This window comes from Pseudorca crassidens, chromosome 7 (genome assembly GCF_039906515.1).
Source record: "Pseudorca crassidens isolate mPseCra1 chromosome 7, mPseCra1.hap1, whole genome shotgun sequence".
Classification (NCBI taxonomy): Eukaryota; Metazoa; Chordata; class Mammalia; order Artiodactyla; family Delphinidae; genus Pseudorca; species Pseudorca crassidens.
In genome coordinates this window covers 5714744-5742545 of record NC_090302.1, presented here as the reverse complement: position 1 = coordinate 5742545, position 27802 = coordinate 5714744, and the positions used below count along the sequence as shown (strand labels likewise).

The window sequence follows — 27802 nt, the reverse complement described above, 5'->3', positions numbered from 1 at the left end:
GAAAGGTGAACACATTTTTGGAAAATGAGAGGCAGTCAAAAGCGTGGTAATAGACTTAGCAGAATCGAAGAAGCTGAAGCCTAACCTCTTCTAAGAGAGACATTGATTAGAAGTAAGCCAGTTTACTTGTAAGAACCTGAGAGAAAAAGTCAGAAATTAGAGGCATTAGTACCACAGAAAGCAGGGGGTCGTGAGGCCTTAACTGAAATCAAGGGGATCAGTTGGAAGTCTGTAAAGGACTTTTTAGATTCTTCACACCCTTCCCCATCCCTGTACAGCCAGATGACCACTTCTGTTTCCCACCTACGTGAGAGAGAAGTATTATTGAGAAATTACCCTATAAAGGCTCCAGACTCAGGGATATTACCCCCAGCTGGGGTGCAGGTTAGCCATTGGACTGAAAACAGTGGGGTGGGCAAGAGCAGATTTTTTTTTTTTTTTTTTAAGTCTGCGTGCTGAATAGTGAGATTCTCAGGCCTCTTCCAATACCTGGTAGCCAGAGCCCTAACAGAGAAGAGATGGAAACATTCTTTTCTAGAGAAAAAAAACAAAAAAATAAAATTGAATGGTCCCAGAGAAAAGCCCATTTGGGGGTTCTCTTGATGGAAAAGTAAGCTCACCACCTCCCTTCACTGAAGTCCACATGTTGTGCCACTTCCATGCATATTTTTTCAGTTCCTCTTTCATGTATAATGAATGGACAGCCAAATTAAAAGTCTCTACATGATAGATAGAGGGTAAAACAAATCCACAGAGAAAGGGAACATGGTGGAAATAAAGACAATGCAGGAAACAGAAGAAGAGTTCAGAAGAACTACTCACTGCTCTCCTCAGAGAAAAATACAGCAAACATCAAACAACAGTGTGTTATTAAAAAGTAACAATCAGAATAAAATGAGCTCTTTAATACTGAAAACATGATATAAAATTTAAAATTCAACACAAGACTTGGCAAATAGTCCATCTCAGAAAGCAAAACACAAGACAAAGACTTAGACAACAAAGGAGAACACATAAGAAGATTAGAAGCTCAATCCCAGGGCTTCAGTATACATCTGGTAGGAATTCCAGAAAGAGAGAAAATGGAGGAGAATTTAGGAGACAATAAGTATCAGAAAAATTCCAGAGCTTAGTGAAGTGAGTATTTTCTGGAGTTAAATGACAAATCTTTGAATTGCATTGGCTCCCTGAGTACACAGAATATATATATATATATATATATATATATATATATATGGAGAGAGAGAGAGAGAGAGAGAGAGAGAGAGAGAGAGAGAGAGAGAGAGAGAGAGAGAGAGAGAGAGAGAGAGAGAGAGAGAGAGACCAAGCCATATCATTGTAAGATTTCAGAACACCAAGAATATTAGAAGATCCTAAAAGCTTCCAAAGAGAAAAGCAGGTGATATATAAAGGATCAGGAGTCAGAGTGGAATTGCATTTCTAAACAACAATACTGAAAACTAGAAGATAGTGGAGAAATGCCTTCAAAATTAAGTGGGGAAAATGATTTTCAACCTAGAATTCTATACCCAGCCAAACTGAGTGGAATGGAAAGGCATTTTTTAGACATGCACCTCCCCTTACCCCCCCAGGAAGCTACTGGATGATGAATTCCAGCAAGATAAGGATGTAAGTCAGTACACAGAACTGAGGATATTTTAAGTGTCTTAGTATTTGGAAAAAATTCTACTAGGTGTTTGGCAGATATTTGAAATGTTTGGGGAAAAATAGTAATAGGCATAGAGAAGACTAATCAAATGAAAAAATCAAGGCAATTAATATCCCCAGGATAAACAAAGTTATATAATAAAGGAGACATTCATAGTATATTATTGGTGGAGCAGTGAACAATATTTATATCATCATAATAATATCAACACTGACCAATGATTTAACCAAAAATTGTGATTTTATTATGGGAGGTTGGAGATGGTGATAGTATAATACTACTATAATAAGTTAATATATAATGTGGAAAGCTGATGAATCAGAAACAACAATATGAGGATATTAAAAATCTGAAGAAGGCTGCCTGTGGGGAAACAGACAAGGGGATGGAGTCAGGGGACTACTGATCTTATTATAAGACTTTTAGTACTATTTGATTCTTAACCATGTATGTATTGATATATTACTTTGATTAAGAAAAATTAATAAAAAATATTTAGGGCATACCAACAATATTGGTTTCTTCCAGGAGAAGAATTGTTTAATCATTATGTTTGACTTGTTGATTATAAAAAATATAGTAAAATCTGACTAAAATGAGATTTTCTAGAAAGTGGATGTAATTACTCTAAAGCAGTTTAGATTTGCCCCCCCCCCCATTAAGAATTGTAGCTCTGGGGCTTCCCTGGTGGCGCAGTGGTTGAGAGTCCACGTGCCGATGCAGGAGACACAGGTTCGTGCCCCAGTCCAGGAAGATCCCACATGCCGCGGAGCGGCTGGGCCCGTGAGCCATGGCCGCTGAGCCTGCGCGTCCGGAGCCTGTGCTCCGCAACGGGAGAGGCCACAACAGTGAGAGGCCCGCGTACCGCAAAAAAAAAAAAAAAGAATTGTAGCTCTGTAAATACCAAAGGGCCTAACAAAACAAGCAGTGTTATATGAAAGACAGTCGTATGTGTGGCCTGCACATCAAGTTCTGGGCCTGAAATAGGCCCCCACTAAAGACGTGGGGTGTGGAGTTTGTGTTTTGCCACAAAGCTGTGGTTGTAAAACTTTGGCTTTAGGATTAAAGATAGGACTTTTTGTGACATTGAACCTTGGTTGCTACTCTTACCCCACAGCTAGTGTTTCTTTCCCTTAATAAAATAAGTTGATTTCCTCGTCCCTTGGAAAACCTCCAGACTGCTTTCACTCCCTCAGACTGTGCTTTCTGGAAGCAGCTGCACATATCACATTTGTTAATTTTAGTTCTTGACTTATGGGAGTAAGACTTAGGCAGGTAAACAGACCTGATATAGTTAAGAGGCCTCTTTTGGAAATAACAATAGTTATTGACCACCTTCTCTGCATTGGGCACTTCCCATACATTATTTCCAATCTTCATAACCCAGTGAGAGAGCTACCCTTAAGACCATCCCCCAATTTTACAGACTAGAAAATTGAGTCACTTGCCCAAGCTATCACAGTGAGTGGCAAGTTTGAGACTGAGAATAAGTTTGCGAGATGTCATACCTCATTCAGTCTCCACTGTGTTGCCTCCCCCTCTCACCTGGTTTCCCCATACCAGAGTCCCTGGACCTTTCTGACACTTGACCAATAAACAGTGTTATCTCACTGAAAATGTATGATACTTAAAGGGTTGCATGTATGCCCTTTACGGGGGCGAAAGTGGGTATGATTGATGTGATATTCTAAGCTGCATTCTCCAGTGGGTTGAGCCCACATCACTAGGGAGCCTGGCAGTCTCTCACTGGACAGTGTCTGCAGAATCAGAGGATGTGGGCTTTGTTGGCATGTGAAACAGCATACACATACCTCAAGATCTTTGCTCTTTCCTCCTAAAGTTATTAACTGGGCTGGAAACAGTGAAGGGATCAGTCAGATCTGGGACCATCTGGTCCTGGGGGCCCCAAACCAGGCACCATATCAGATTCATCTGTCTGCCTTAAACTCCCACCCCGATCCTGCTGCTCCCAGGTGGAGATTCCGCATCCTGCATCTGTGTCCTGCTTTCTTCCCTTGACCAACTTCTGTGGTGGGCCCTTGTCCACCCGCCCACCCTGCTTTTAAAAAAATAGGACTGAACTCCAAACTTTAAAAAAATTCAATCTGTATCCAAAATTTTCAGAGAAGAGTTCTCTTTTGGTAACTTGTTTAGAGTTATACAATTTCTTTAACTCACAAATTGCTTTCAAATGAATAAATTTTAGAAATATCCGTCCCTGTTTGTCCTATTCCCAGAGAAAATAAGAAGCAGCTCTTCCCACTTCCAAAACAGTGGTTTTTAAACTTAAGTGTGAGGACTTCCCTGTGGTCCAGTGGTAAAGAATCCACCTTCCAATGAAGGGGACGTGGGTTCGATCCCTGGTCGGGGAACTAAGATCCCAGATGCCGCGGGGCAACTGAGCCCGCGCGCCACAACTACTGAGCTTGTGCGCCTTAGCAAGAGAGCCCGCGTGCAACAGCTAAGACCCAATGCAGCCAAAAAGAAGAAAGAAGGAAAATAATAAATATAATTTTTTAAATGTCTAATATATGCACACAGATCATCTGGGGAACATGTTAAGATACAGCCCGCTCCACATATTCTGATTGTGTAGGTCTAGAACGGAGATCAAGAGTCTGCATTTTAAGTAAGTACCCCAGGCAATTGAAAATAGGTTGTCCATGGACTTTTAGAAACATACAGCTCAGATCCCATACTTTAATGTAATTAAGGACCTTTATTCTTTCTTTCTTAATATTCTTAATATATTTTAAAATATTCTTAAATATCAATAGTTCTAATTCCCTGAATTGTTTTAAGACCTATTTTTCAATAGTTAATGATTTTTATTTCATCCTCTGGCTTTGCTACAGTTATCCACCGTTCACGTAAATTGCAAATTATGTCCATTTTGGAAAGTTCAAGGGCTTTAGACCTTACTACTTCTAGGTCTGTGAACCTGGACAGAATACTTACCTGTCCCGATCGCTGCTTACCCCCCTGTTTCCTTACCTGTGAAATGAAGTTAAACTACACAAAATTCGTAGGGTTTTGGGGAGGCTTGTCCCTGGCACATATTAGGCACATATTAAAAGTTTATTCCTTTCCCAAACTGAATGTAATGTAGCAAACACGTTAGTTCACAGTCTTTTTAATTTCTTTGTTTGTTTTCCTTTTTTTTTTTTTTCTTCTTTAAGTTAATGGCTTTTAGGTTTAAGGTTGCTTAGAGGGAATCCTTCTCAGGCCTTTCTTCATTCTAGTCAGGAGATTGAAGCTCTCTTATTTGCTTGTAACAGAATGGTTTTTGTATCTTGTGAATAAGCTTCAAAGAGCATCAAAAGCCAGATCTGGAAAGAGCTGGTTTAATTTAATTTAATTAAATTTTAAATTTAATTTTAAATTTAATTAAATTTTAAATTTAATTTTAATTTAAAAGTACTGGTTTAATTTGGTGCTGTGCAGCTTGACGATGTTTTCAATATTCGTTGCTGGTAATTCAGAGTGTTTTGCCAGACCTGTTCATGTATGGTTTTATAACTAAGTTTTAAAAGATTTGGACACAGTTTATAAGCATTACTCATTTTAAGAGTTTTTAAAGGGATAAAGTCATTTTATTTGATTTGATTATTTATTTATTTATTTAGGCTGCGCCTGACCTTCACTGCGGCATGCGGCATCTATTTAGTTGCAGCATGCGGACTTCTTAGTTGTGGCATGAGGGCTTCTCTTAGTTGCAGCATGCGGACTTCTTAGTTGCGGCATGCATGCGGGATCTAGTTCCCCGACCAGGGATCAAACCTGGGCCCCCTTGCAATGGCAGCGCAGAGTCTTACCCATTGGACCACCAGGGAAGTCCCCAAAGGGATATGGTCATTTTAGACTCGAGTAGAATATTAGTAACAGTCATTAGCTTTTTAAAATAAACTTACATCCTAATATAAAGTACAGCACATGCAAACAAATACCTGGGCCTGTATTAATTGATAGAATTCAAGGATATGGTTAGAATTGCAAAAATGTCCATTAACATATAATCCTTTGCATTAAGGTGCCTATTTGAATATAGCCCATTAAATCTTAAATGCTATATAATGACAGACTTTATTATAGTCTGGTCCAAAGACCTTTAACTTTCTAAACTGGCACCAACACAGTAGTTTTCAGCTTGTTTGTACTGGTGGCACCCTTTGGGGTTTTATTTTTGGCATTACACTGGAGGTTGAAAGTTTCAAGTAACACTAAACAAATTGGCTATCATTACAAACACGCTCTCTAGCAGAATGATAGTGTCTCCCAGAATCTAGATAGCATCCACAGTCACTTGTCACCTGGTGGCCCTGTAGCCCTGTGTCTCCAGGCGATGGGAACTGCTGTGTCTTCTTAGGTGCCTATGAGGCCTGACCTGGTACTACAACACAAACCATAGGTCCCTTACTTGCAGTAGAAACACATTTTGTACATGCATCAGAATCTGACAGGACATCTCTAAAAAGTTAATGACACCCTGGCTGAGAAACCCTGTGATATACACTAGTCACATCCAGTCTAATCTTGAACTGTCCTGTACTAGTTTTGGCAGACCTGAGTGAAGATCTTGTTACTTAGCCATTCCTGGTGTACTGAAGATACCCAGGTTTTTGTCACTGCAGGTTAGGCTAGACCACGAACGAGTCCAGCTTTGCCTCTAGAGCTGATCACCGTAGCTGGGGTCTCTTGACCAAGGCTGCTTCTGAAACATATGACAACCTTAGTTATTTAACCAAAGATACAGATATCCAAAGCTTTAATTTACTTGGAATTTATTCTTGGAGGGAAGGGGCTGCATAATCCACTGGTTAGGAGCCTGATCCTTGGAGCTAGGTAGACCTGGGTTGAGTCCAGCTCTGCCTGTTTCCAGCCATAGGACTTTGGGCGAGGTGCTTGACTTCTCTAAACTTCAGATTTTTACCTGAAGAATCAGATAATAATTCTGTTTTCCTCACAGGACAGTTGTGCAAATGCAATGTGGTAATGAACAGAGGGTGCTTCTCACAAGAGTCTGACTCATAGTAAGATCTCAGTATATGTCAGCTCTTAGTATTCATGTGCTCTAAGATGTGTACTAACTTCATTTTTCTCCCTATTGCAATTTAGTTATCTAACACTGTTTAGATAACTTCACTTTCCTATAGTTACTGAAATTTATCTGATTTTATTTACTTATTTATTTTTGGCTGCATTGGGTCTTCGTTGCTGCCAGCGGGCTTTCTCTAGTTGCGGTGAGCGGGGGCTACTCTTCGTTGAGGTGCACGGGCTTCTCTTTGCGGTGGCTTCTCTTGTTGCAGACCACGGGCTCTAGGTGTGCAGGCTTCAGTAGTTGTGGTCCACAGGCTTAGTTGCTCTGTGGCATGTGGAATCTTCCTGGACCGGGGCTTGAACCTATGTCCCCTGCATTGGCAGGCGGACTCTCAACCACTGCGCCACCAGGGAATCCCGGCAGGTGGATTCTTAACCACTGCGCCACCAAGGAAGTCCCTATCTGATTTTTATTAAATTATTTGATATGATTGGATTCCACATGGTTTCCCACTGATCTGGATTTCCAGTTTTGTGCCAAGGAACACATTATTGTGATTACTGTTGTTTATTATGTTGTTATATTTTATGATATTGTCTTATCATTAGTTATAAAAAGATTTGAGCCAAGTACAGCAATGAAATGGATTTTAAACAATGGCCCCCCGTGGCACACACCAAACAAGGGAAGACTTCTCTGTTGAAGAACATGAGGCTTCTTAAAGAAGGGACACAGGCCATGACCCTGATGAGATCTCATTGTGGAGACTAAGCTCCCTTTACAAATTATCAGAAGTTATGTTTGAATTTGAACTTGCCCATCTCTTTTGTCTCCTAGTCTGGATGTGCGATTTGACAGATGTGTTGCAAACTTGTGTAGCTGTAATGTGGTTGCAGCTCTGATTATTCATTCCTCAGACACCCATTGAGTTAGCCTGAATCACAGTAAGCTCACTGAGTATAAATGAGACCAGAATTGATAATTCCAGAGGAATTTGCATTATTCACCAACAGTCTAGGGACATTGGGTTTGCCAGGGCACCGCGCCCAGTGGAACTCACTTGGCCTTAAGTGGTGCAGGTTGGGGGCACCTCCTGCCACAGAGATGCAGGCCTGCCCTCCCCAACGGCCGTAGTTGTCGGTGTCTTTCTTGGGGTGTTAGGACCGCACTTCCCAACGTTGAGAACCCGTGAATGCTGCGCTTAAAATAACCACCCTCTCTTTCCTTAACCTAGAAATTGGCGGGACCTCGGTTTCGGACCGCGGTAACGGTCCAGGGCCGGCCTAGGCCTTGAGAACGCCGGGAAGCTCTGGGTCCGGGCGCGGCGCGGCGCGGAGAGGGTTAAGGCGGCGGGGGCGGGCCTCGCGGGCCGGGCTCCTGGCCCTTTGTTAACAGGCGCGTCCGGAGCGGAGACCGAGACGCGGCCGCGGCCACGGGCGGGCGCGCGGGGCGGCGGGGAGGCGGCATGGCGGGGCCGCGGGGGCCCGGGAGGGCAGGCGGGGCCAGCCGGGAGAGCCGGGCTTGAGCCGCGCCGCGGAGCCAGCCCAGGGCGCCGGCCTCGACGCCGCCGGCACGCGAAAATGTTGGAAATTTGCTTGAAGTTGGTGGGCTGCAAATCCAAGAAGGGGCTCTCGTCCTCCTCCAGCTGTTACCTGGAAGGTAAGCGCGGGGCCGTCGCCGGGACTGGGTCTAGGCGGCCGCGTGTCCGCCGCCGGGCCTTCCTAGGCCTCGCCCGCCCGCCCGCGCGCGTTCCCTCCTCTTCCTCTCCCTCCCTCTCCCTCCCTCTCCCTTTCTCGCCCTTTCTCTTTCTCACTCTTTCTCTTTCTTTTTCTTTCCCTCGCCCGCCCCTGGGCGCTGCCGCGAGCCGGGAGGGTGCGGGGCTCCGGCCCCCGCGCACTCACCGCGGCAGAGCCCATGTCGGGAGGGCGAAGTCGCGGGCCCCGGGCTGCGGGGCTCTGCCCGAAAGTTGGGGAAAGCAAACTCTACAGGCCTGAACGGCCTTGTGAGCCCACGTTGTGGAATTTCCACCGTTAATTAGGAATTATGTGTCAAAAAGGTCAACCCATGTTTGTGAAACATATGATTTTCATTAAGTCTCGTGTACAAAGAGCACACGGCTCTACCATTTATGGATACAGAATTTCAAGTGATCTTCCTACTCCCCCCCGCCCCTTATCTACGGACCACGAAGAGGTCTTAGGAATTCTCTCACTTTTGCGGGGCGAAAAGAAAAGTTACACCGCATTTTAAGAAGGTATTTTGAATGAGTCCAGGGTACTTGGGAGGGAGGAGGATAACCTCCTGTTAAGTTCCTTCGGTAAAGCCTCAGAGCCCGGAGCGGTTCACTTTCGCCCCCTTTCCATTCTACTCTCCTTTTCTTCTCTAATCCCATTTTTTTCTTTCCTGTTTATTGGTCTTTGTTTTCTGTCTTAGTAAGGCGACAACTGAAAAAAAAAGCGCCAGTTGAGTATGATGAGTGGACCTCATTTTGTAGCTTCAGGGTGAGTCTGAAATTCAGCTGATTCGGGGACTGGTCATCCCAGACTGCTTGCTTTCAGCAGAAAGGCTAATTGTACTTCAGAGATGTCATCCTGCTTGCATTTGTTTGTCATTTTCATTCAGGACTTGAAATAGGAATAGAAGTGTAAAGCTCATTTTAGAACAAGTAGAATTTCTGCTGCCGTAGTGCCATGAAGTTTTAATGTTTTTCTTTTCAAAATGAAGGCGAAGTAAACGGAGGCCTTGTTAATCGTCTAACCTAGTTTTCTTTTCTTTCCAACTTTTTGACTTGAGGGTCTGCCTGAAGTCACATACATGTGCAGCTCAAACCATAAACCCCAGTGATGCAGGTGCCCCTCTTGCCATGAGATGTGTATATTGTTAGCCCAAGGTTAGTCCCTTGGAGAAGATGCATCCAGATGGAGTGGGCTCACAAAATCTAGCGTTTAGAGGGGAAGATGGTTTATTTGTCCCTAAAAGTTGGCATCTGAGCAGCCAAAATCATCTTCAGTTAATATGTTGCTTACTTTCCAAGTTGCTCAAAATTCTGGACACATTCTCATTTACATCTGTAACGAGTTAGTGTTAGGCATTACCATCTCCATTTTGCAGATGGTTACTTAAGGCAGAGTAGATGAATGGGCTTTTGTAACTGCAGTGATGGAAGAAAGGTTAGGTCACAGCGATGCTGTGACATTGTTTTGTTTTCCTGGGAGTAAACAGGAGATTTAGTTCTTACCTGGCTGGTCTAATTATTGTTTTGGGGGAGGGGAGACAAAATCCAATGCTTATTCCAGCATGTCTTGAAATAATGTTGACTGTCAAGTCTCAAAAAAAAAAAAAATTCTGATTACGGCAGACTGCCTTGCATTAAGGCTTCATCTAGGAAGGTATCACTCTAGGAATTCTTTTTTGTGACTGAGTTTTCCTTCTTTCATTGTTATGGTTAATCGGAGAAAGTAAACGGAATTACTGTTTTGTAGTTGAGAGAATTTAACAAACCTCAGTGATCGTTTCTTAAAGACTGGATGTGCTATTAGTCGCTTGGGAAAAACACTTGCCAACATCTGGATAAGTAATCCAGGCTTTTTGTTTTTACTGACATCCTCAATCAATCAGTCAGTGTTTAATTGACATGCACTAGGGACCCAGGCATCCCAAGTCACGGAGAAAATTGAATATGGTCAAGTTTTCCATTCTATCAGAGAAAGTTCAGCCATAAATGCAACTTGATCACGCATCTGTTGCTACTTGGGCCTAGCTGTCAAAGCAACAATTATTACATGCTTACTGTGTTCCAAGCACTGTTTCAGCATTCTGTATGATTTAATTTGCTTACTTCTCATGATGGCCCTTTGGTTACTTCCATTTTATAGATGAGGAAGCTGAGGCATCTGAAAGTTAGGAAACATGTCTAAGGTCACAGAGCTAGCACGTGGTGGTGCTGGGATTTGAACCCTTGCTGTCTGGCTCCAAAGAGCCCAGTTTTAGCCAGTATATGCTTTACCAGCTGTGACTGTTTATATCCTTTGGAACTCTCTGTGGATGTTAAAATGGTATCTTCAGAAACACTCTAAAGCCTGAAACAAGGATATTCTTTTTTTCTCTTCTAGAAGCCTAATACTGATAAAAATGATTACCTTTAGCAGTAGATGTATATTAAAATAGCTGTACATCATAAAAAATTCTAAATAGGAGAGTGAAAAGAAAATTCTGTCCTTTATCCAGTTTCCCTACCCAGCAGCCTCACTTGAGTTTCTTGTGTGTCCTTCTAGAAACATTTTATGCATATATAAGCATTTATAGCATTTAAATTTTGTGCTCCAACTTTGTGAAAGTATATGTTTATAGCAGTAACTATTCACCATGACCACATTTTGCTTTACAATCTTAGGTTTACTTCAAGCACTGAATTTTCTGATTATTTCTTCCCTCTCCTAGAGGTGTGAAAGAAAACATGAACATTAGCCAATTGAATTCTCTTTTTTTCCAGTTTACTTTTATTTATTCATGTATTTGTGTTTGCATATATTGTGCATGAATGTTGTACATGGGCATGCTAGTTCTGTACTGTGGAATCAAAAACTAATGTCTGTGAAGTGAACTCTTCCTGAACTTTCAAAATTTATTTTAAGGGCCCACTTTTAAACGCTTCTTTTCAGCAGTTAACTTTCTGGTGAATGCTTTATGTGGCGCCAGCCACGCAGATACACTTTTAGAACTTATGCCTCAGAGAAGCTTAAGCTCTCTTTCTAAATACTCTCTTCTGAGGTCATCAGATACTTCCCTTGTTTAGTAACAAAGAAAATCTGAAGCTCTTTCTGTAACCAAATAGAAAGCCAGTCAGTCCTTTTCATTTGGGGTTACGTTGAAATTGTTGAGCATTTATGATGTGACAGTTCTTTGGCACCAAGCACTTCATAGACATCCTCACTTCATTCTCATACCAACGCTATGAGGTTTCTAGAGAAGAGGAGGAAGAAGGGCCCCAGTTCACTTTGGTTGGAAATACTTTTGAATTTGGAGTCAGGCGATCCCAGTTTTCATCTCTCAGCTTTTCTGTTTTCTTACCTCTAAAGACCGAGAGAACAAACATTCTGTCCAGCCCACCTTCAAGGATTGTTTTGAGGATCTAGGAGATGATTCAGGGGAAAGTGTTGAGACCAATGAAGTGCTAAACGTATGTATTTATACTGATGTGAGGTTCTTTTGAGATGTCCTTAAATCAAGGCAGTGTTATGGCCAGAATATTGCCAAGGTCCCATTCTCACGTGAAGCGCGCAGCTCTGGAGCCAGCCCGCCTGGGCTCAGATGCCAGCCGGGGCCCAGATGCTGGTGACCATGGGCACATTGCTCTCTGAGCCTGGTGTTCTCATTTTTAAAATAAGGCTCAGAGTAGTCCCTACCTTCTTGAGTTGGGAGATTCACATGAGAGATTTCATTTAAATTGTTTAGCACAGAGCAAGATGTTTGCAAATGTTAACTGTTGTCATTTTAAGTAAATATTTCACAGTCTAAACTGTTGGCATTGCCAATTTCTCTAATGGCTGAAGTGTGATGGTAGAATAGAGCTAAACCCACCCATAGTTTTTCTTGTTGTTAAGAAAACAATTTGTTTCCAAGTTTGCTTTGATGCATATAATTAATACTCCCTGTCCTTGGTTTTAAGGGAAAGTATCTTCCCTTCCTCTGACGCTTTTTTTTTAAAATAAATTTATTTATTTTTTGGCTGCGTTGGGTCTTCATTGCAGCATGTGGGCTTTCTCTAGTTGCGGTGAGTGGGGGCTACTCTTTGTTGCGGTGCGCAGGCTTCTCTTGTTGTGGAGCACGGGCTCTAGGCGCACGGGCTTCAGTAGCTGTGGCTCGTGGGCTCTAGAGCGCAGGCTCAGTAGTTGTGGCGCATGGGCTTAGTTGCTCCGCGGCATGTGGGATCTTCCCGGACCAGGGCTCGAACCTGTGTCCCCTGCATAGGCAGGAGGATTCTTAACCACTGCGCTACCAGGGAAGTCCTCTGACCCTTTCTTATTCCCATGGTGAATATTTTAATTGTGGAAGAAAAATCCCATTGGTTCATGGTTGGCATCTTATTTCTTCTCTCTAGAGGCAGTATTTCCACAGCTCCAAACATACGAAAACTGAAAATTTCATACTACTTATTACCTTTATTGCAAAATCAAATAGTAATTTTGCCAGTGTAATCACTGGTCTGAAATAGAAACAGGAAAAATTATTGATGGGTAGGTTTTTAAAATCCATAACATTGTATAACATGATGACTATAGTTAACAGTACGGTACTGTTTATTTGAAAATGGCTAAGAGAGTAGATCTTAAACTTAAAAGTTCTCATCACAAGGAAAGTAATTTGTAACTATGTATGGTGATGGATGTTAACTAAATTTCTTGTGGTGGTCATTTCACAATATATACATATATCAAATCATTATGTTGTGCACCTTAAACTCATACAATGTTGTATGTCAATTGTATCTCAGTAAAACTGGAAAAACGTAAAACCAAAAATATGTACAAGAACTGAAGATCAGATGAGACATTGGAAGGATTTAACTTTTCCTCTGTAATGGTGAATCATAATTAAACACCCAGAAGAATGACTTATAAAATAAATTCTTAGGTTAGTTGTGTTTTGTTTTGTTTTGTTTTGTTTTTGCAGTATGCGGGCCTCTCACTGTTGCGGCCTCTCCCGCTGCGGAGCACAGGCTCCGGACGCGCAGGCTCAGCGGCCGTGGCTCACGGGCCCCGCCGCTCCGCGGCATGTGGGATCTTCCCGGACCGGGCCACGAACCTGCGTCCCCTGCATCGGCAGGCGGACTCTCAACCACTGCGCCACCAGGGAAACCCTTGTTTTGTTTTTTACTTTTTTTTAGTGGAAAACTTTTAAACCTGTAACAAAAGCAGACAGCATAATGAACTTCCTTGTACTCATCGCCCATCTTTAACATTTATCACTTATGGTCAGTCTTGTTTTCTTGCCTAAACCATTTGGAAGAATAGCTTGCTAGTTACTGACTTTTGAGAGACTAACTTCGTCCTCGGATAATGACAGTTGTTATTCTCTGAAACTGGTTTTCAAATCGTTCTTTCTTTTTCATTCATTCATTCATTTATGGCTGCGGTGGGTCTTCATTGCTGTGCGCGGGCTTTCTCTAGTTGCGGCGAGCGGGGGCTACTCTTCGTTGCGGTGTGTGGGCTTCTCATTGCGGTGGCTTCTCTTGTTGTGGAACACGGGCTCTAGGCGCGTGGGCTTCAGTAGTTGTGGCACGCGGGCTCAGTAGTTGTGGCTCGCGGGCTCTAGAGCGCAGGCTCAGTAGTTGTGGCGCACGGGCTTAGTTGCTCCACAGCATGTGGGCTCTTCCCGGACCAGGGCTCGAACCCGTGCCCCCTGCATTGGCAGGCGGATTCTTAACCACTGCGCCACCAGGGAAGCCCTCAAATCCTTCTTTCTTAATCCACACCTTCGATACTTTGTTATACTGTATGTTGGGTGGTGGTGATAGAGAAGACAGACAGAGGGGAGAGATACAGACAGACTGGGAGACAAAGGCAAGAAGTCAAGATAAGAGGGAAGGAAAGGGTGGGGGCTGGGACAGGGGCAGAGTGGGGATGGGGGTTGGCAGGGAAGAGATCCAGAGATGAGAAGGAAAAAGAGCCAGATCATGAGAGAGCAGTGCTGGAGACTGAGTGACACCGACAGACTGACAGACAGACAGGTGGCTTGTGGATGAGTAACTGGAGGGAGAGCAGGTGAGTCACTTCACCTCTGCTTCCACTTCGTGCCCTCTCAACTGCACTCGGTACTAGCTGTTATTCACTCACGTTCAGTGACATAAACTTTAGCCTTATTACTCTTAAATTCTCTTTGGAGACCTAATCCTTATCAGTCTCACCAGTCCTCAAATTTACCTGATAGCATTGTACATTGAATACCTTAAAATTTAATTTAAAGGCGGGCCATGAGTAGAGTTAGCCATTGCTTTTTGGAGCCAAAATGCCTGTTTGGGGGTCATGTTCACTTATTCCAGTTAGCAATAGGAATAATAATGGCTAATGAGACCTTCTGGGGAACTTGCCTGCCATTGGGCAGCCCCTTCACTTAAGTCGGGTCTAAACTGGCCCAGGAGCCTTGATGATGCTTCAAAAGAGAACAGGCATTGTGAAATGAGTGCTTGCAAACCATCCCAGGCCTGGCAGGCAGAGGGGAAGGCTTTCAGTCTGTTGCAAATGGCCTGTGACAGAATAAAAATGCTCTTATGGTTAGCAGGCTCACTGTGGACAGTTTGCATCTGGGCCAGTACAGGGATTCATGGAACCTTTCTTCGCCCACAGACAAGAAGTGTGTGGACGCATCGGATCTCACCGGGTGTCTGCCTGTTAGGAGACTGTAACAAATCCTATTTCTTTTGAAAGCCCAGAGAAATGTACTTTCCTGTTACATCTTGTTTTAGGATCTTGGCCATGGTTTACATTCCATTAAAAAGTTACTGTATTTCCTAGATCTTTATAAGTTTTCCTGGTCAGGTTGCATTTGCTTTTCATCTTTACTGTCTGTCATTTCTGCTTTTCTTAATTCAGGTTAACAGATAATTAAGGTGCACTCTTCAATCATGACTTAATATTTTTACCTTCTTGCTAAAGACAAACAAGTACAGGGTGTTCTTACACCTGAGTTCATTTTAAGAAACACTGAGCGGTGGTGCTGTATGTCCTGCATTGCATTAGGCAGGTGCTGAAGACTCTGATAAGAATGCTTGGTCTCTGCCCCAAAGGAATTCACATTATTGTGGTAACAATAATAAGAGAAGGAATAATTATCCTGTAGTGCAGTGCCCTGGTGCCAGGTACCACTCCCGCATTTGTGCAAAAATTCTCTGCATGCGGTATGCGTTGACCCCTCCTGACAGCCCAGCTAGGTTGAAACCATCGTGCAGTTGAGAAACTGAGGCTCAGAAGTTAATATCTTAAAGACATGGTGGGCTGAGATTTGAACAAGGCTTGTCCACCCTGGAGCCCAGGCTTACTGTACTGCAAGGGACATGGGAACAGATTCCTTACTGTGTCCCTATCAGACACCAAGTGCTCCCCAGATGAGGTGAAGGGGAAGTAGTCAACGGGAGGAGAGGCGGTAGGGAGGCAGAAGGACCCGTCAGAGGTTTCCTAGAGGGCGTGAGGGCGCAGGATACGGAGTGGGCTGGGAAGGCATTCCAGGGGGAGTGACTGGCCCTTGTCCAGGTGCACACAGCTGAGGCAGCAGCAGGGAAACTGCAAGGCATTTGGGGAGGCTGGGTGAAGAGTGGGTGTCGGCGGGGGGAAGGTGCTGCTTCTGGAGCGCCGACTTCTCCTGTAGAGGTGGTGGCAGTAACAAGCCCAGCCGTTTTCTGAGGGCCCGTTTTACTCGCTAGGAGCAGTGTCGCCTGCATTATGGGCAAACTGCCGCTATCCTGCGAGGCACATGATAGCACTGTTCCTTCTGTTGCCACAGGTGACAGCGCTAGTATTGATAAATGTGACTGAGCGTTGACAGGCAGAGCTGCCTCCCAAGGTTTCTGTTCTGCCTCTTGGCCAGCAGCCATCTCAGTGGGTTTTAACAGAAGAGTGACTTGGTCAGATCTGCATTTTAGAACGACTGCTCTGGTGGCAGTGTGGAGGTGGAATGAAGCGGGGGGGGGTCGAAGGGGGTAACCAGTCAAGGGTGTGGTGGGGCGTGAAAAGTACGGGACTGATCAGAGGTTTAGGAGGGAAAGTGGCCAGGCTGTGGGTGTGCACTTACTGGGATGAGAGGGAGAGGGGGTGTGTGTGAATGATGGGGTTGAGAATGGTTTGAAGACGGTAGGGTCTTATTTTATAGTGGTCTTTATACTTCATTGGCAGTAACTGTAGACTTCTTTGACAGTAGAATCTTAGAAGGTGACACAAAATTCCTTTTATTTTTTTGCTTTCTGGTGGAGGGAGGGGGGCAGGGACTGTGTACCTTCAGAAGGGAGCACTGTGTATCTGGACTGCCGATGGGGACAGAGGTTAGGATGGAGAATTCTGTTTTCTAAAATTGGCTAGAACATTATAATGTAAAAAGATTCCCAGACACAGTTAGACCTTGGGCTAATTTAAATAACTTTATTTTTTAACTTTTTATTTTTTAAAGGAGATTTCTCTAAGAAACCCATTCAATTTATTACCTACAATGCCCCTAAGTGGGAAGTAATACAACTGCATTTATCTAAAAAGAAAACTGAATAATGCGGGCTTTGCGCTAATTTATTGCAGCGCCCTTTCTAGGCCCTTCTCCCTGGCAGGTTACTGGGGTTCTAGTGAACCAAATCTGTCGTGTAGCAGTTGTGAACCTGCAAGGCCCTCGGGGTCTGGCGTGGAATTCGGAGCCTCCATGTCCTTGGATGGAAAAATATTAAAACTTTATTTCACTAAACATAACTGAAAATTAGTATATTATTCTTTTGAGAACGTAGGTAACAAACCACAGTAATATTAGCAGTACTTGTGACTTTGCCACCAGTAGAAATCAGATATTTTCATATCATGTAACAATTGTAATTATTACTTACACTCATCACTACTTTGAACTGACAGTAGCTACTACTAGAGCTTGTTATTTAAGGTGTTAATAAAGGAGCATATATTTAATGCATTAATAAAGAAGCACCGTATCACAAATTACTTCTTTAAAAATATTTTGAGGACTGTTTCAATAGAGTTGTTTTCCTTTGCAGTGCTGCATATGTATTTGATGCAGTTACAAACTGTATTCTGGGAAGGAGTCCCTGGGCATCACCAGAGGGTCCACAACACAGCCCAACTGAAGACCCCTCCCTTAGTAGCCTTGATGTGTCAGGCTAGCCATGGGTCCCTGTGTTAATAACCCTGCTTCTCTTGCCAGGCACGGTCTCGTTCAGGGTCCACCTCCTTCCTACTGAGCTCGCCCCCCTCACAACTCCTGGCCCTCAGTGTCTGTGTCCTTATCAATTAATCCGCAGGACAGCGCCCATCTTCTATTAGACTTTTGCTTTGAGGGTGTGTCAGTTTTCATGAACTGTGTTTCTCCCACAAGGAGCAGAGGCTGTGTGATGATTCCTTGCATCGTTACCATGTTGCCCTACCCCTGCTCCCCAGCAGCTGACACAGTGTTTTGGGGCGCTGGGAACATTTTGTTCAGAGTGAGAACTTAATGCCAAGGCTATATTCAGCTAAACTTGTTTTTTTTTTAATAATTTTAACTGCTCCGGGTGAGGGTGTAAATTACAAAATAAAGGACCATGTAGAATGTAGATAAAATGGCTTTCATCGAGTTCAGATTGTGGGAAATAATACTTTTCCTCTAAGCTCATATCATAAAAAGTTGTATTAGACTGTTAAATAGTCTGAGCGTGATCTCATCAGCTGGAACCGAGTATGAAATAAAACACGAAGGCTTCCTTCTTTTCTGAAGGATCTGTTTTATAGATTTTTAAATTACAGAGATTCCTTGAGCTAGAGCATAATAATGCAGGGCCCACAAAGGAAATGAGACTGAAGCAACCAGGGTTTCAATGATTGAATGTGAGCAAAAGTGAAGGGAATGTTTATCACCCGCGACACGCCCCACCCTCGCGCCCCTCCCCCACCCTGAACCCCAGTGAGAGCCCCAGTGTGGATAGTAATGACTGCCACGGAGCTGGCTGCTCTCACTCTAGAAGGAACCGTGACCTTGGGCACGAGCGCCAACCGGAAGGTAGGAAGCTTCCCAGGGATGTTTTTCCTGGAGGTGAAGTCTCCCCTCCCCTCCCCTCGGGACTGCAGTAGCACATTACTTCCTCCTGCTTTTTGCCAGTGGCAGCTCCAGCAGCAGCCCCTGAAAGTCTAGACAGATATGCCATATGGGAGAATCTTTTGTAAACATTTTTGATCAGTGACTCACAACTTTAAGAAAGGATTATCTTTGTATAAAATGCTCTTTAAATTGTACTTTAAAGACCCAAGCTATTTTCTTAGAATACTGTCCAAATAAGTTAATCACGCACAGATCCAGTGCATTCTGTGGCGTTGTTCTTACAGAATTTTCAGTTTGCTATTCTCATAGTTGGAGCCATAGCTTTTTAGAGCTTTGGAGGCATGTCTTTAGATAGCACCATTCTTGGTATATGACTTTTCCTGAGTTTTGTTGGTGAGTAGGAACCTTTTCATTAAAGATGTGGTGAAATAACAAAAGGATTTTCAATGAGATGGGAGACATTTTTGAAGATATAAAAAATATTTTAAAAATATAACTCAGGATGCTGCAGAAAACGTTAACTAAACTTTTTAAGAATAGTAGATGCTAAGATTCCTTTTTCCATTGGCAGAACAGAAGAGGGGAGCTGTTTGGGGCATCCTTTTTTAATGAATCCTTTGAGCTTCTTTAGGGGGTCTAACCTGGGACTGGCAGGAAGTTCATGTATTAAGCAAGGAAGATTTAAGTACATTCTGCAACTTTGGCCTTGTAAACTGTGATCATTTTTAAGGTTGACAAGCATAGTTCACTGTGAAATGAAGCAAGGAACTTGGCATTTATACATTGTGAGTCAATTTTGACATCAGCCTGGATTGGGAATTCACTGGAAGGTTTTGGTGTTCGACTGTGGCTACACTTCAGTGTTTCGATCCAGAGGCAAGCATGAGCAATACTTCCCTTTGGGCTTTGGCCATTAATTTGTGGAATGGAGCAAGAATTGGAGAGGAAAATTGAAAGGCTGCCTTGGATTTCCTGACGTCCTGTTGAATCAAAAAGCTGTGGGAGGCCCTTTCCTTCCTGACAAAGGCCTCATCCCCTCACATGAAATTCTCAGCATCTGTCTCCACGTTAGGGACAGTCCCTCTTTAACCCATACTTTTAAGTCGACAGTCACCCCTGAGCCAGTATCTGTGTTCTGCCTATTCCAGGTGTTTTCCAGGCTACTTCCCCTGATTATGTAACTTTGATCAAATCCAGATGCTGCAGAATGTTTGATAGAAGAGGTCAAATGGCATTTGAGAAGAAAAGCATTTCTGTATTCATGACTTTGCTTTAATTTCCTGTGTAGGCCTGGTCCGCGCAAGTCGTGTGCTCATGGCCACGAAGTTGGGACACTGGAGGGGAATGCACACATACTTTCTCAGGACAGCTTGAGGAGATTCCCTCCCCACCCTGTGTACTTTTTCATGTTAGATGATCAATTATATAAGTGTCCGCTGGCTTCTATATATGACAGGTTTTTTTATTTTTGTAATTGTTTTCTGATTATAAAAACAATCCACATTCATTGTGAGACATATGCCAAAATACAGAAAAGAATAAAGAAAACTTAAAATGTTCGTAATCCCACCACCCCAAGTTAAATTACTGTTAATGGTACTTGTTAACACGCTACCATGCATTAACTACTGTTCACATTTTGATATAGTTCCTTCTGGACTTTTTTTCAATTTTTATGAAATGGGGGATTGTTATAGTATATTTCCAAGTTATTAGATATTTTTTCCAAAAATATTTTGAATGGCTTTACGAATGTATTCTATTTTATCGATGGACCACGAACTAACTTATCTCGTGTTGCTAAATATTGTGTACCTTTCCTTTTCTGTGCTGTTACTTAAAAATCAGTATATACAAATCATTGTGTGGGTCTCCTGGGATAAATTCCTAGCAGTATGTCAAAGGTGATGGAATTCTTTAAAGACTCAGTTCGGTTCACATTTCCAGTTTTTCTCCTAAAATGTTACAGCAATATCTATACTAACTATTAGCATTGTATGAGAGTGCCCATTTCATTGAAGTTTTACCCTGTTAGCCTCAAGAAAATGTCCCTGCCCAATTTCATGGAGAATTTGCATTTCTTTGATTATTAGGAGGGTAGACATGCTTTCCGTGTTTAACGGTAATTTAAATTTCCCGTGTGCTGCTTATTCATAGTTTTGGTCTATTTTTCCATAGAGGAGGGTTTTATCTTTTCCTTTTGATATGCAAGAGTTCTTCTATGTTAAGAATCCTTTGCCTTGGACATACATACACTACCAAACGTAAAATAGCTAGCTAGTGGGAAGCAGCCGCATAGCACAGGGAGATCAGCTCGGTGCTTTGTGACCACCTAGAGGGGTGGGATAGGGAGGGTGGGAGGGAGGGAGAGGCAAGAGGGAAGAGATATGGGAACATATGTATAACTGATTCACTTTGTTATAAAGCAGAAACTAACACACCATTGTAAAGCAATTATACTCCAATAAAGATGTTAAAAAAAAATAAATGAGTAAAGAAAAAAAAAAGAATGCTTTGCCTAATAATTTTACTTAATATCGACGTAACGACAGTAGAAGCTCTTTTGACTTGCTTTCACCGAACTGACTTGCTGAAGCGCCAGCAGCTCGGCTTCCTTCATAGCACATGCCTCTCTGGTGCCCGCGGGGTAGGGCAGCCGCTCCACTGCCACACATTGCTCCCACCACCTGAGTCACAGCCACACCCAGAGCCACTTGTGTTTCTTTCTACACCTCTTTATTTCAGATACACTTGTTGCTTTAATTACTTGGTTAATATGCAACCAGTGAAATCCAAATGTGAACAGAGATTTGTCTCTATGAAAATTTAAGTGAATGTTTTAGATAGCCTCTGTAAATGCCGGTAACTTTTTAAAAATTGCTACAGGACTAGGTGTGAGTGACACACCTGTAAACATTGGAAGGGATTGTACTGGGATGACATATCGAATGGCTCCAGCTTCTTCTTCCACCTGTAGGAAGCTGAAGTGAGATGATGCATTATAGGTAGGATGGTAAGACAACATCCAACTGTAAACACGTACCCCCACTCAAAAGGACAGTCCTTGGCCCTGTCGTCAAGACTAGCAAATCAGTGTACATTCAGGTGGGGTTAGGGGATCACAGATTTTAATTTTCAAAAATTCCCTGCTTTGACCAGGTTTTTTTGGTTAATCGGTCAGTCTGTGATCACGATGGCACTAGATACACTTTTAGAGCTGCTGTAAGTAAGTACTCAGAGAACAGGGCCTAACGCATCACTAAGCCTTTTGCACATTCTAGGAAATGGTAGTGTTACAAGATGCTCTTCCTTGAAATTATCTTTGCCCTCAAGATTCATAAAACAAAATTACCAAGCATAGTAGTGACATAATTTGAGATTTTCTCTTTTAGAAAAACAATTCCTGAAGGTTCACTATAGTCAGTAGTACAAAAGCTAGAATTGGGAGGCCTTCTTATTTATGTTCTATTGGTTTATTCCAAAGAGATAGTTTAAACAATGTTTGTTTCTGAAAGTTCTCCAGTTGTGTTTCCGGAAGTTTAAGACTAGTCTCTCAGATGTATCAGGTGCCTCCAGTGTCTTTTTTGAAGTGAGTACTGCAGAATCACGCCCATTCCTGAGCTGGGTGTTACTGCCCAGGAAAAGATGTTTGGGGGTCCTCTAAATCCATAAAAAGGGAAATTTGAAACAATTTTGTTCTGTTGCCATTTATGTTTGGTGTAAACAGATGGTAAGTCTTTCCATTCTTCTCAAATTAGAATTTTCCCCTTTCCCCCTTTTTAAAAGTTTGATTTCTTAGCCATAATATTCTATAACTGTTAAGGTCTACTTGGAGTAGATTTGCTGGTGTGAAAGGACCCATGGAGAGTTTGAACATAGTTCAAAAAAAAAAAGACAAGAAAAAACTTCAGGAAAAAATATTGAACTGTGTTTAACCCTGTAGTGAGTAATAGTCACACATTCCTAACGTAAAAGATGCAGATTGGTTTTCAACCTTTAGAATCTACCTATAGACAAAAATGAAAGACTTTATTAACGAATAGAAGAACAGAATTTCTTTTACACAAAGTGGAAGAAAATGTAAAGAAGGCCGTACTTCGAGCGTAGAGGGGGGAAAGCTGGAAGGAAGGGTAGGATGTTAATATCCTTATCTTGTGAGGTAAATAGTTGAGAGATGCGGTCTCTAGCAGGAAGAAAAAGAAATAAAAGTGTAAGTCTGTTACTGAAAATGCAAAGGTGACCAGTAGAGGCTGGTGCAGGAGAGATGGGGGGAGAGGGAACAGCGATTATAATGATATAGCTTCTGTTCAGAGAGATGGAGGTGGTCACCAAGAAAACAGCTGTTGCCTCTGGGTGTAGAGGGGAGTGGGATGGAAACTGTTTGTCCTTCATTATAAGCTCTTCAGCACTATTTGACTTTTAAATTATGCACGTTTATTAACTTTCCTACATTTAAAAATGTTTTAAAGCAAGAAACTTTTGCTCCATGTTATAACATAAGCAACGGCAAAGACGTGTGAGGATGGACTGTCTCTATTTCTAGTTGAATTTTTTGAATTAGTAAACTTAAAAAGTTTAAACCATTTGGGAACGGTAGTTACCACTCCGGAATGTAAATATTTAGGGTTTTTCACAAGATTTGGGAAAGGAAGAGTCCATTTTTTTAAATCACCTTTCTGATTAATAGATAATACGTGCGGATGTTAAGAAATGAAATAAATTAAGAATATATATAATGTTGGATACACAGACTTTTTTGCTCCTGAGAATAAAACTTTCTTCCCTGTTTCTTTCTTCTGTTTCTCTCTTTCTCTTCCAGAAGCCCTTCAGAGGCCAGTAGCATCTGACTTCGAGCCCCAAGGTCTGAGCGAAGCAGCTCGTTGGAACTCTAAGGAAAACCTTCTCGCTGGTCCCAGCGAAAATGACCCCAACCTTTTCGTTGCACTGTATGATTTTGTGGCCAGTGGGGATAACACTTTAAGCATAACTAAAGGTAAAAGATCTGTGGGCAGCTGGTGATCGTTGCAAGAGACAGAAATCCGGGGAAGCCGGAGCCGGACTGGCTGCCCCTTTGCTGGCGGAAAGAGCAGCTTTAGTTTGGAATGCAGAGAGACCCGAAAAACTAACAGCATCCTTACAAGCGTCACTTTTCCTTAAGGAGAAGAGTTCCTGCATAGTTCTTGGCAAAAACAGAGCTTTCCCTATTTTATATTGAAAAAGACATCTGGACCAAACACTGAAAACACTTTTTTTTTTTTAAGAAAAAGTATCTTTCCACTAAAAGCTTCCTTATATTAGAAACAAAGCACTTGAGTAATAGATTTATAAAAACTGAGGCTATATATTTATCTGCATATTCAATATAAACAGGAAGCTTCATACTCATACGCTTGTAAATACATATATTTATGTGGACTTGTTAAAATGAAATGGGTATTTAGGAACTTGGAGATCTTTAGTAATCATAGAAGAGTACATGAGAATGAACGAATTAGCTTCTAAAACTGATATGTCTGATTTGGTTCTTTTCTTCTAAGGTGAAAAGCTCCGGGTCTTAGGCTACAATCACAATGGGGAATGGTGTGAAGCCCAAACTAAAAATGGCCAAGGGTGGGTCCCAAGCAACTACATCACGCCAGTCAACAGTCTGGAGAAACATTCCTGGTACCATGGGCCCGTGTCCCGCAACGCCGCTGAGTACTTGCTGAGCAGTGGGATCAATGGCAGCTTCTTGGTTCGGGAGAGCGAGAGCAGTCCTGGGCAGAGGTCCATCTCGCTGAGATACGAAGGGAGGGTGTACCACTACAGGATCAACACTGCTTCTGATGGCAAGGTAGGGGGCCCCAGGCAGGGGAGCCGATGGGCCAGGGTGGGGACAAGAGGTCCTGCCGCTAGGTTGATAAGGTTTTGCGACAAAGCTCAACCAAGAAGATGTTTGAAACAGCAGGCATCATCCCACTAGCCTTGTTAAAGACCCTCCGTTGAGGACCGATCATGTGACATTACAAGTCCACGGGCTGATGTGGTTCTCTGATTGTCCTGCTGGAGTTTGGTTATCAGCAGGTTCATAAGATAAGTGGATCGTCTGTTGGGTTTTGGACATATTTCTTACACTAAGACTCTTCCTTTTTAAAAAAAATCTCTTATATGAAAGTAATTTATCCTAAGTGAGGAAAATTCACACAGTAGATGGTTATTTTTAAAGTGAAAGACCACCTTAATAGCACCTCCCCAAAACAAGTCTGGTACGTGGCTTTCTTTCTATAGATAAAATCACATTTGTGTGTGTGTGTGTGTGTGTGTGTGTGTGTGTGTGTGTGTATAATACATATATACACACAGTTTTTAAACAAAAATGGGATCACGTCATACCCGTGTATTTCCAAACCCAAACTGTAGTTTTGTAAAGGAGCTGATATGTATGGTTTTGTGGTCATCATATAAACAGTCATTAAGAGTCCATGAAGGGAAGGGAGAAATTAACATGTACTGAGTTCCTACTGTTTGCTGGGGCATTTTTCAACCTTCATTTCTTTTAAACCTCACCTTAGTCCTCAGGGCAGATACTGCTTTCAGCCGCATTTTTGCATTAAAGAAATGAAGGCTTAGAGGGTTAAAATTTCTTGCTGAAGATCACATAGTGAGTAACTGATGGGAACTAGGCTCCGATTCCACTGTCTGCTCCGCTGCACCACGCTGTCGTTGAGGGTGCAGATAGGTGGATTGTCGGGATGGGCCCACATGGTGTATGTACTTTTTTAATAATATGTAATGCATGCACATGGTTTAAAAAAAAAAATGAATTGCCGTGAAACATAATTCTGTCTCCTAATTCAGTTCCCCTGCCCAGGGGCAACCGCTGTGACCAGTTTCTCCCAGAGTTCCCCAGTATATATATGTTTATATTTTTTAAAAGCACAAACGATGCATAATGCGCACTGTCTGCTTCTTGCCTTTCCCGCCTGGTAATACATTTGGGAGGTTGTTTCACGGCAGCACAGTTAGAGCCGCCGCACTCTGATTAATGGCTGCCTAGCGCGGATGGACCATCACTTATTTAAGCAGTCCCCTGCCGGCCGACTTTTAGGCTGTTTCCAGTCTTTTGCTATTATAAATAATGCTGTTGGAAAGTGGATTTCAAACCTTTAAAAAAAATAGCCCACTGTAAAAAAAAGTTTTACATCACCATCCGGTACACACACTAGGAACAGAAGGTTCACGAAACCCTACTTACTCTTACTGTACGTAACGCATTCTGATACTTTATGTACCATTCTGTTCTGTTTCATTGTTTTTGAAACTCCTGGTCAGAATGCACTGAGTTTATTTCATAGACCCACTCGTGGGTCACGACTGGCATTTTGAAAATACACTGCACATACTTCTTTGTGTACAGTCGAAGCATATGCAAGGTAAGTTGCTAGAACTGATTGGAGTTCATGTGTATTTAAAGCTTGTGTAGATATTGCCAAATTACTTTCTTTAGAAATTGTACAGATGTGTTTTCTCACCAGCAATGCTGTGAGAGCGCGTGTTTCCCCTTCCCCTCATCAGCAGTGTATTCTCAGACTTGTAAAAACATCCCTGTCACTGATTGGTAAAGATGGCATCTCATTATGTTTAATATACCTGTGCTTCCTATGCCATTTACTAAACTCATCCTTTCCTGTGTATTTGAGGTACACCAAATTTGCATATGTATTTAGGTCTGCTCTCTTCCATTGGTCTGTCTGTTCATATGCCAGAATCAGACTTTTAATTGTTATGGCTTTATAATATGTTTTAATAGGGCTAGTTTAGTTCCCTTATTTTTTTTTTTTTTGGCCATGCCATGCGGGGGGGCATGAAGGATCCTAGCCCCCCCACCCCCCAATGACCAGGGATCGAACCCACGCCCCCTGCAGTGGAAGCGCAGAGTCCTAACTACTGGGAAGTAGTGGGAACTCCTGGGGACTGGGAAGTCCCTAGTTCCCATTTCTTAATCTTGCTAGCATTTTCATGGCTCTCCTCACACATTCATTTGTACCATACAAATGCACGATGCGTTTCTTTTTTCAGTGTTCTTATCTGTTGTTTTTTCCACATGTCTCAAAGTCTCCTGGCTAGAGTCCTTATTGCCAGTATCTGATCCTTTTCGTCATTGCACGTGTCCTTATACCAGCACTGTAGTCTGTAGGACGGACAGCATAGCCTGCCTTTGACGTGTGACCAGAGGTCGGCCTCATCAGCGTGCTTTTCAGGTCACTGTTCTCATCCCCGATGCGAAACTAGGTCCTCCATTGTGGGGGATGTATTCCAGGGTGCTGGGCCCTTTGAAACCTTGGCTTCAGACCACAAGGGTGCCCTTTTAGTGAATTAGAACAACAGAGTGCACCGCCCATGAGGGAGGTGATGTCTTGGAGCTGACAGCTTGCTTCCCATCTGTGCCGTTTATCCAGGGCGAGCCCCGCTGCACCACGGTAATCAGTTGAGGTTTGTCCTGAACAGGATAATGGTTCCTTTTCCCTGGAGTTGTTTAATCAGCATCCTTGGAACGGATGCAGGCAAGCATGATCTAGTCTGACAACTCATTAGCTGGGGGTTGGTCTAAAATATGGTTAAAAGGGGGAGAGCAAAGCCTACGTGGATACATGATCTGCAGAATTTGAGAGTCATCTGACGAGGAAGCTGAGCCCTCTGTCTAAAATCTCATGTGTGCCAGGTGGTTCCCTTCATTCCAGGTAGAGCACAAGGAACCCATTTGATCAGGCTGTATCCGCTACTCATCAAAGTGACCTGGGCATCTTGCCCTCCTCCTTCCCTCCCCGGCAAAGACTCTCCCTTCAGCTGTCCGAGCACCTGGAGATTTCTCAACCCACGGGGTCATCAGGCCACACTCGAGGGGGCTCTGTTGGGTGGGATTATATTCCTGGAATGAGTGGAACAGTGTCAGAATCGGGAAGCGGGGGTATTATAACGACGCATGGGACAGTGTGGCCTGGCGTTGAAAAAAAGCTGCTCACATAGCAGAGCTTTGATGCAATCCTTTTTGGATTTCGAAAGGGAAAATTTAAAGTTTGGTGGGAGGAATAGGCTGGGGTTGAATAAGTTTTAATTCTTATTTTCAAATTAGCTAATCTTTAGAAAACAACTGAATTTAGAAGATTCTTCTCTAAGGCCCCAAAGGATTTCTTTCTGCCTCCACCCTCTTGGCTCTGGTTGACCTCCCTCCCATGTTTCTGAGCTTTCAGCAGCCATTGTCAGTTGGTCAGTCAGCCCGGGGCCACCGGCTCAGGGCCCAGAGCCTAGGACTCTGGGAGTTTCAGGCTAGACTCTTG

The 27802-nt window shown here is 42.9% G+C and overlaps 1 protein-coding gene across 2 annotated transcripts in view; it reads left to right on the top strand.

Moving 5' to 3' along the window:
• The window catches only part of ABL1 (ABL proto-oncogene 1, non-receptor tyrosine kinase), a 134721-nt gene that overhangs the window by 81955 nt on the left and 24964 nt on the right, over positions 1 to 27802 (top strand). Inside the window, exons 1-3 of one of the 2 annotated variants that reach the window (XM_067742942.1) lie at positions 8190 to 8366; positions 23305 to 23478; positions 24023 to 24318. In XM_067742942.1, the coding sequence (XP_067599043.1) occupies positions 8288 to 8366; positions 23305 to 23478; positions 24023 to 24318 (549 nt within the window). In that variant the 5' untranslated portion in view covers positions 8190 to 8287. Of the gene's footprint in view, positions 1 to 8189; positions 8367 to 23304; positions 23479 to 24022; positions 24319 to 27802 lie in introns of those variants that run through there. The other variant, XM_067742941.1, reaches the window with a different exon arrangement.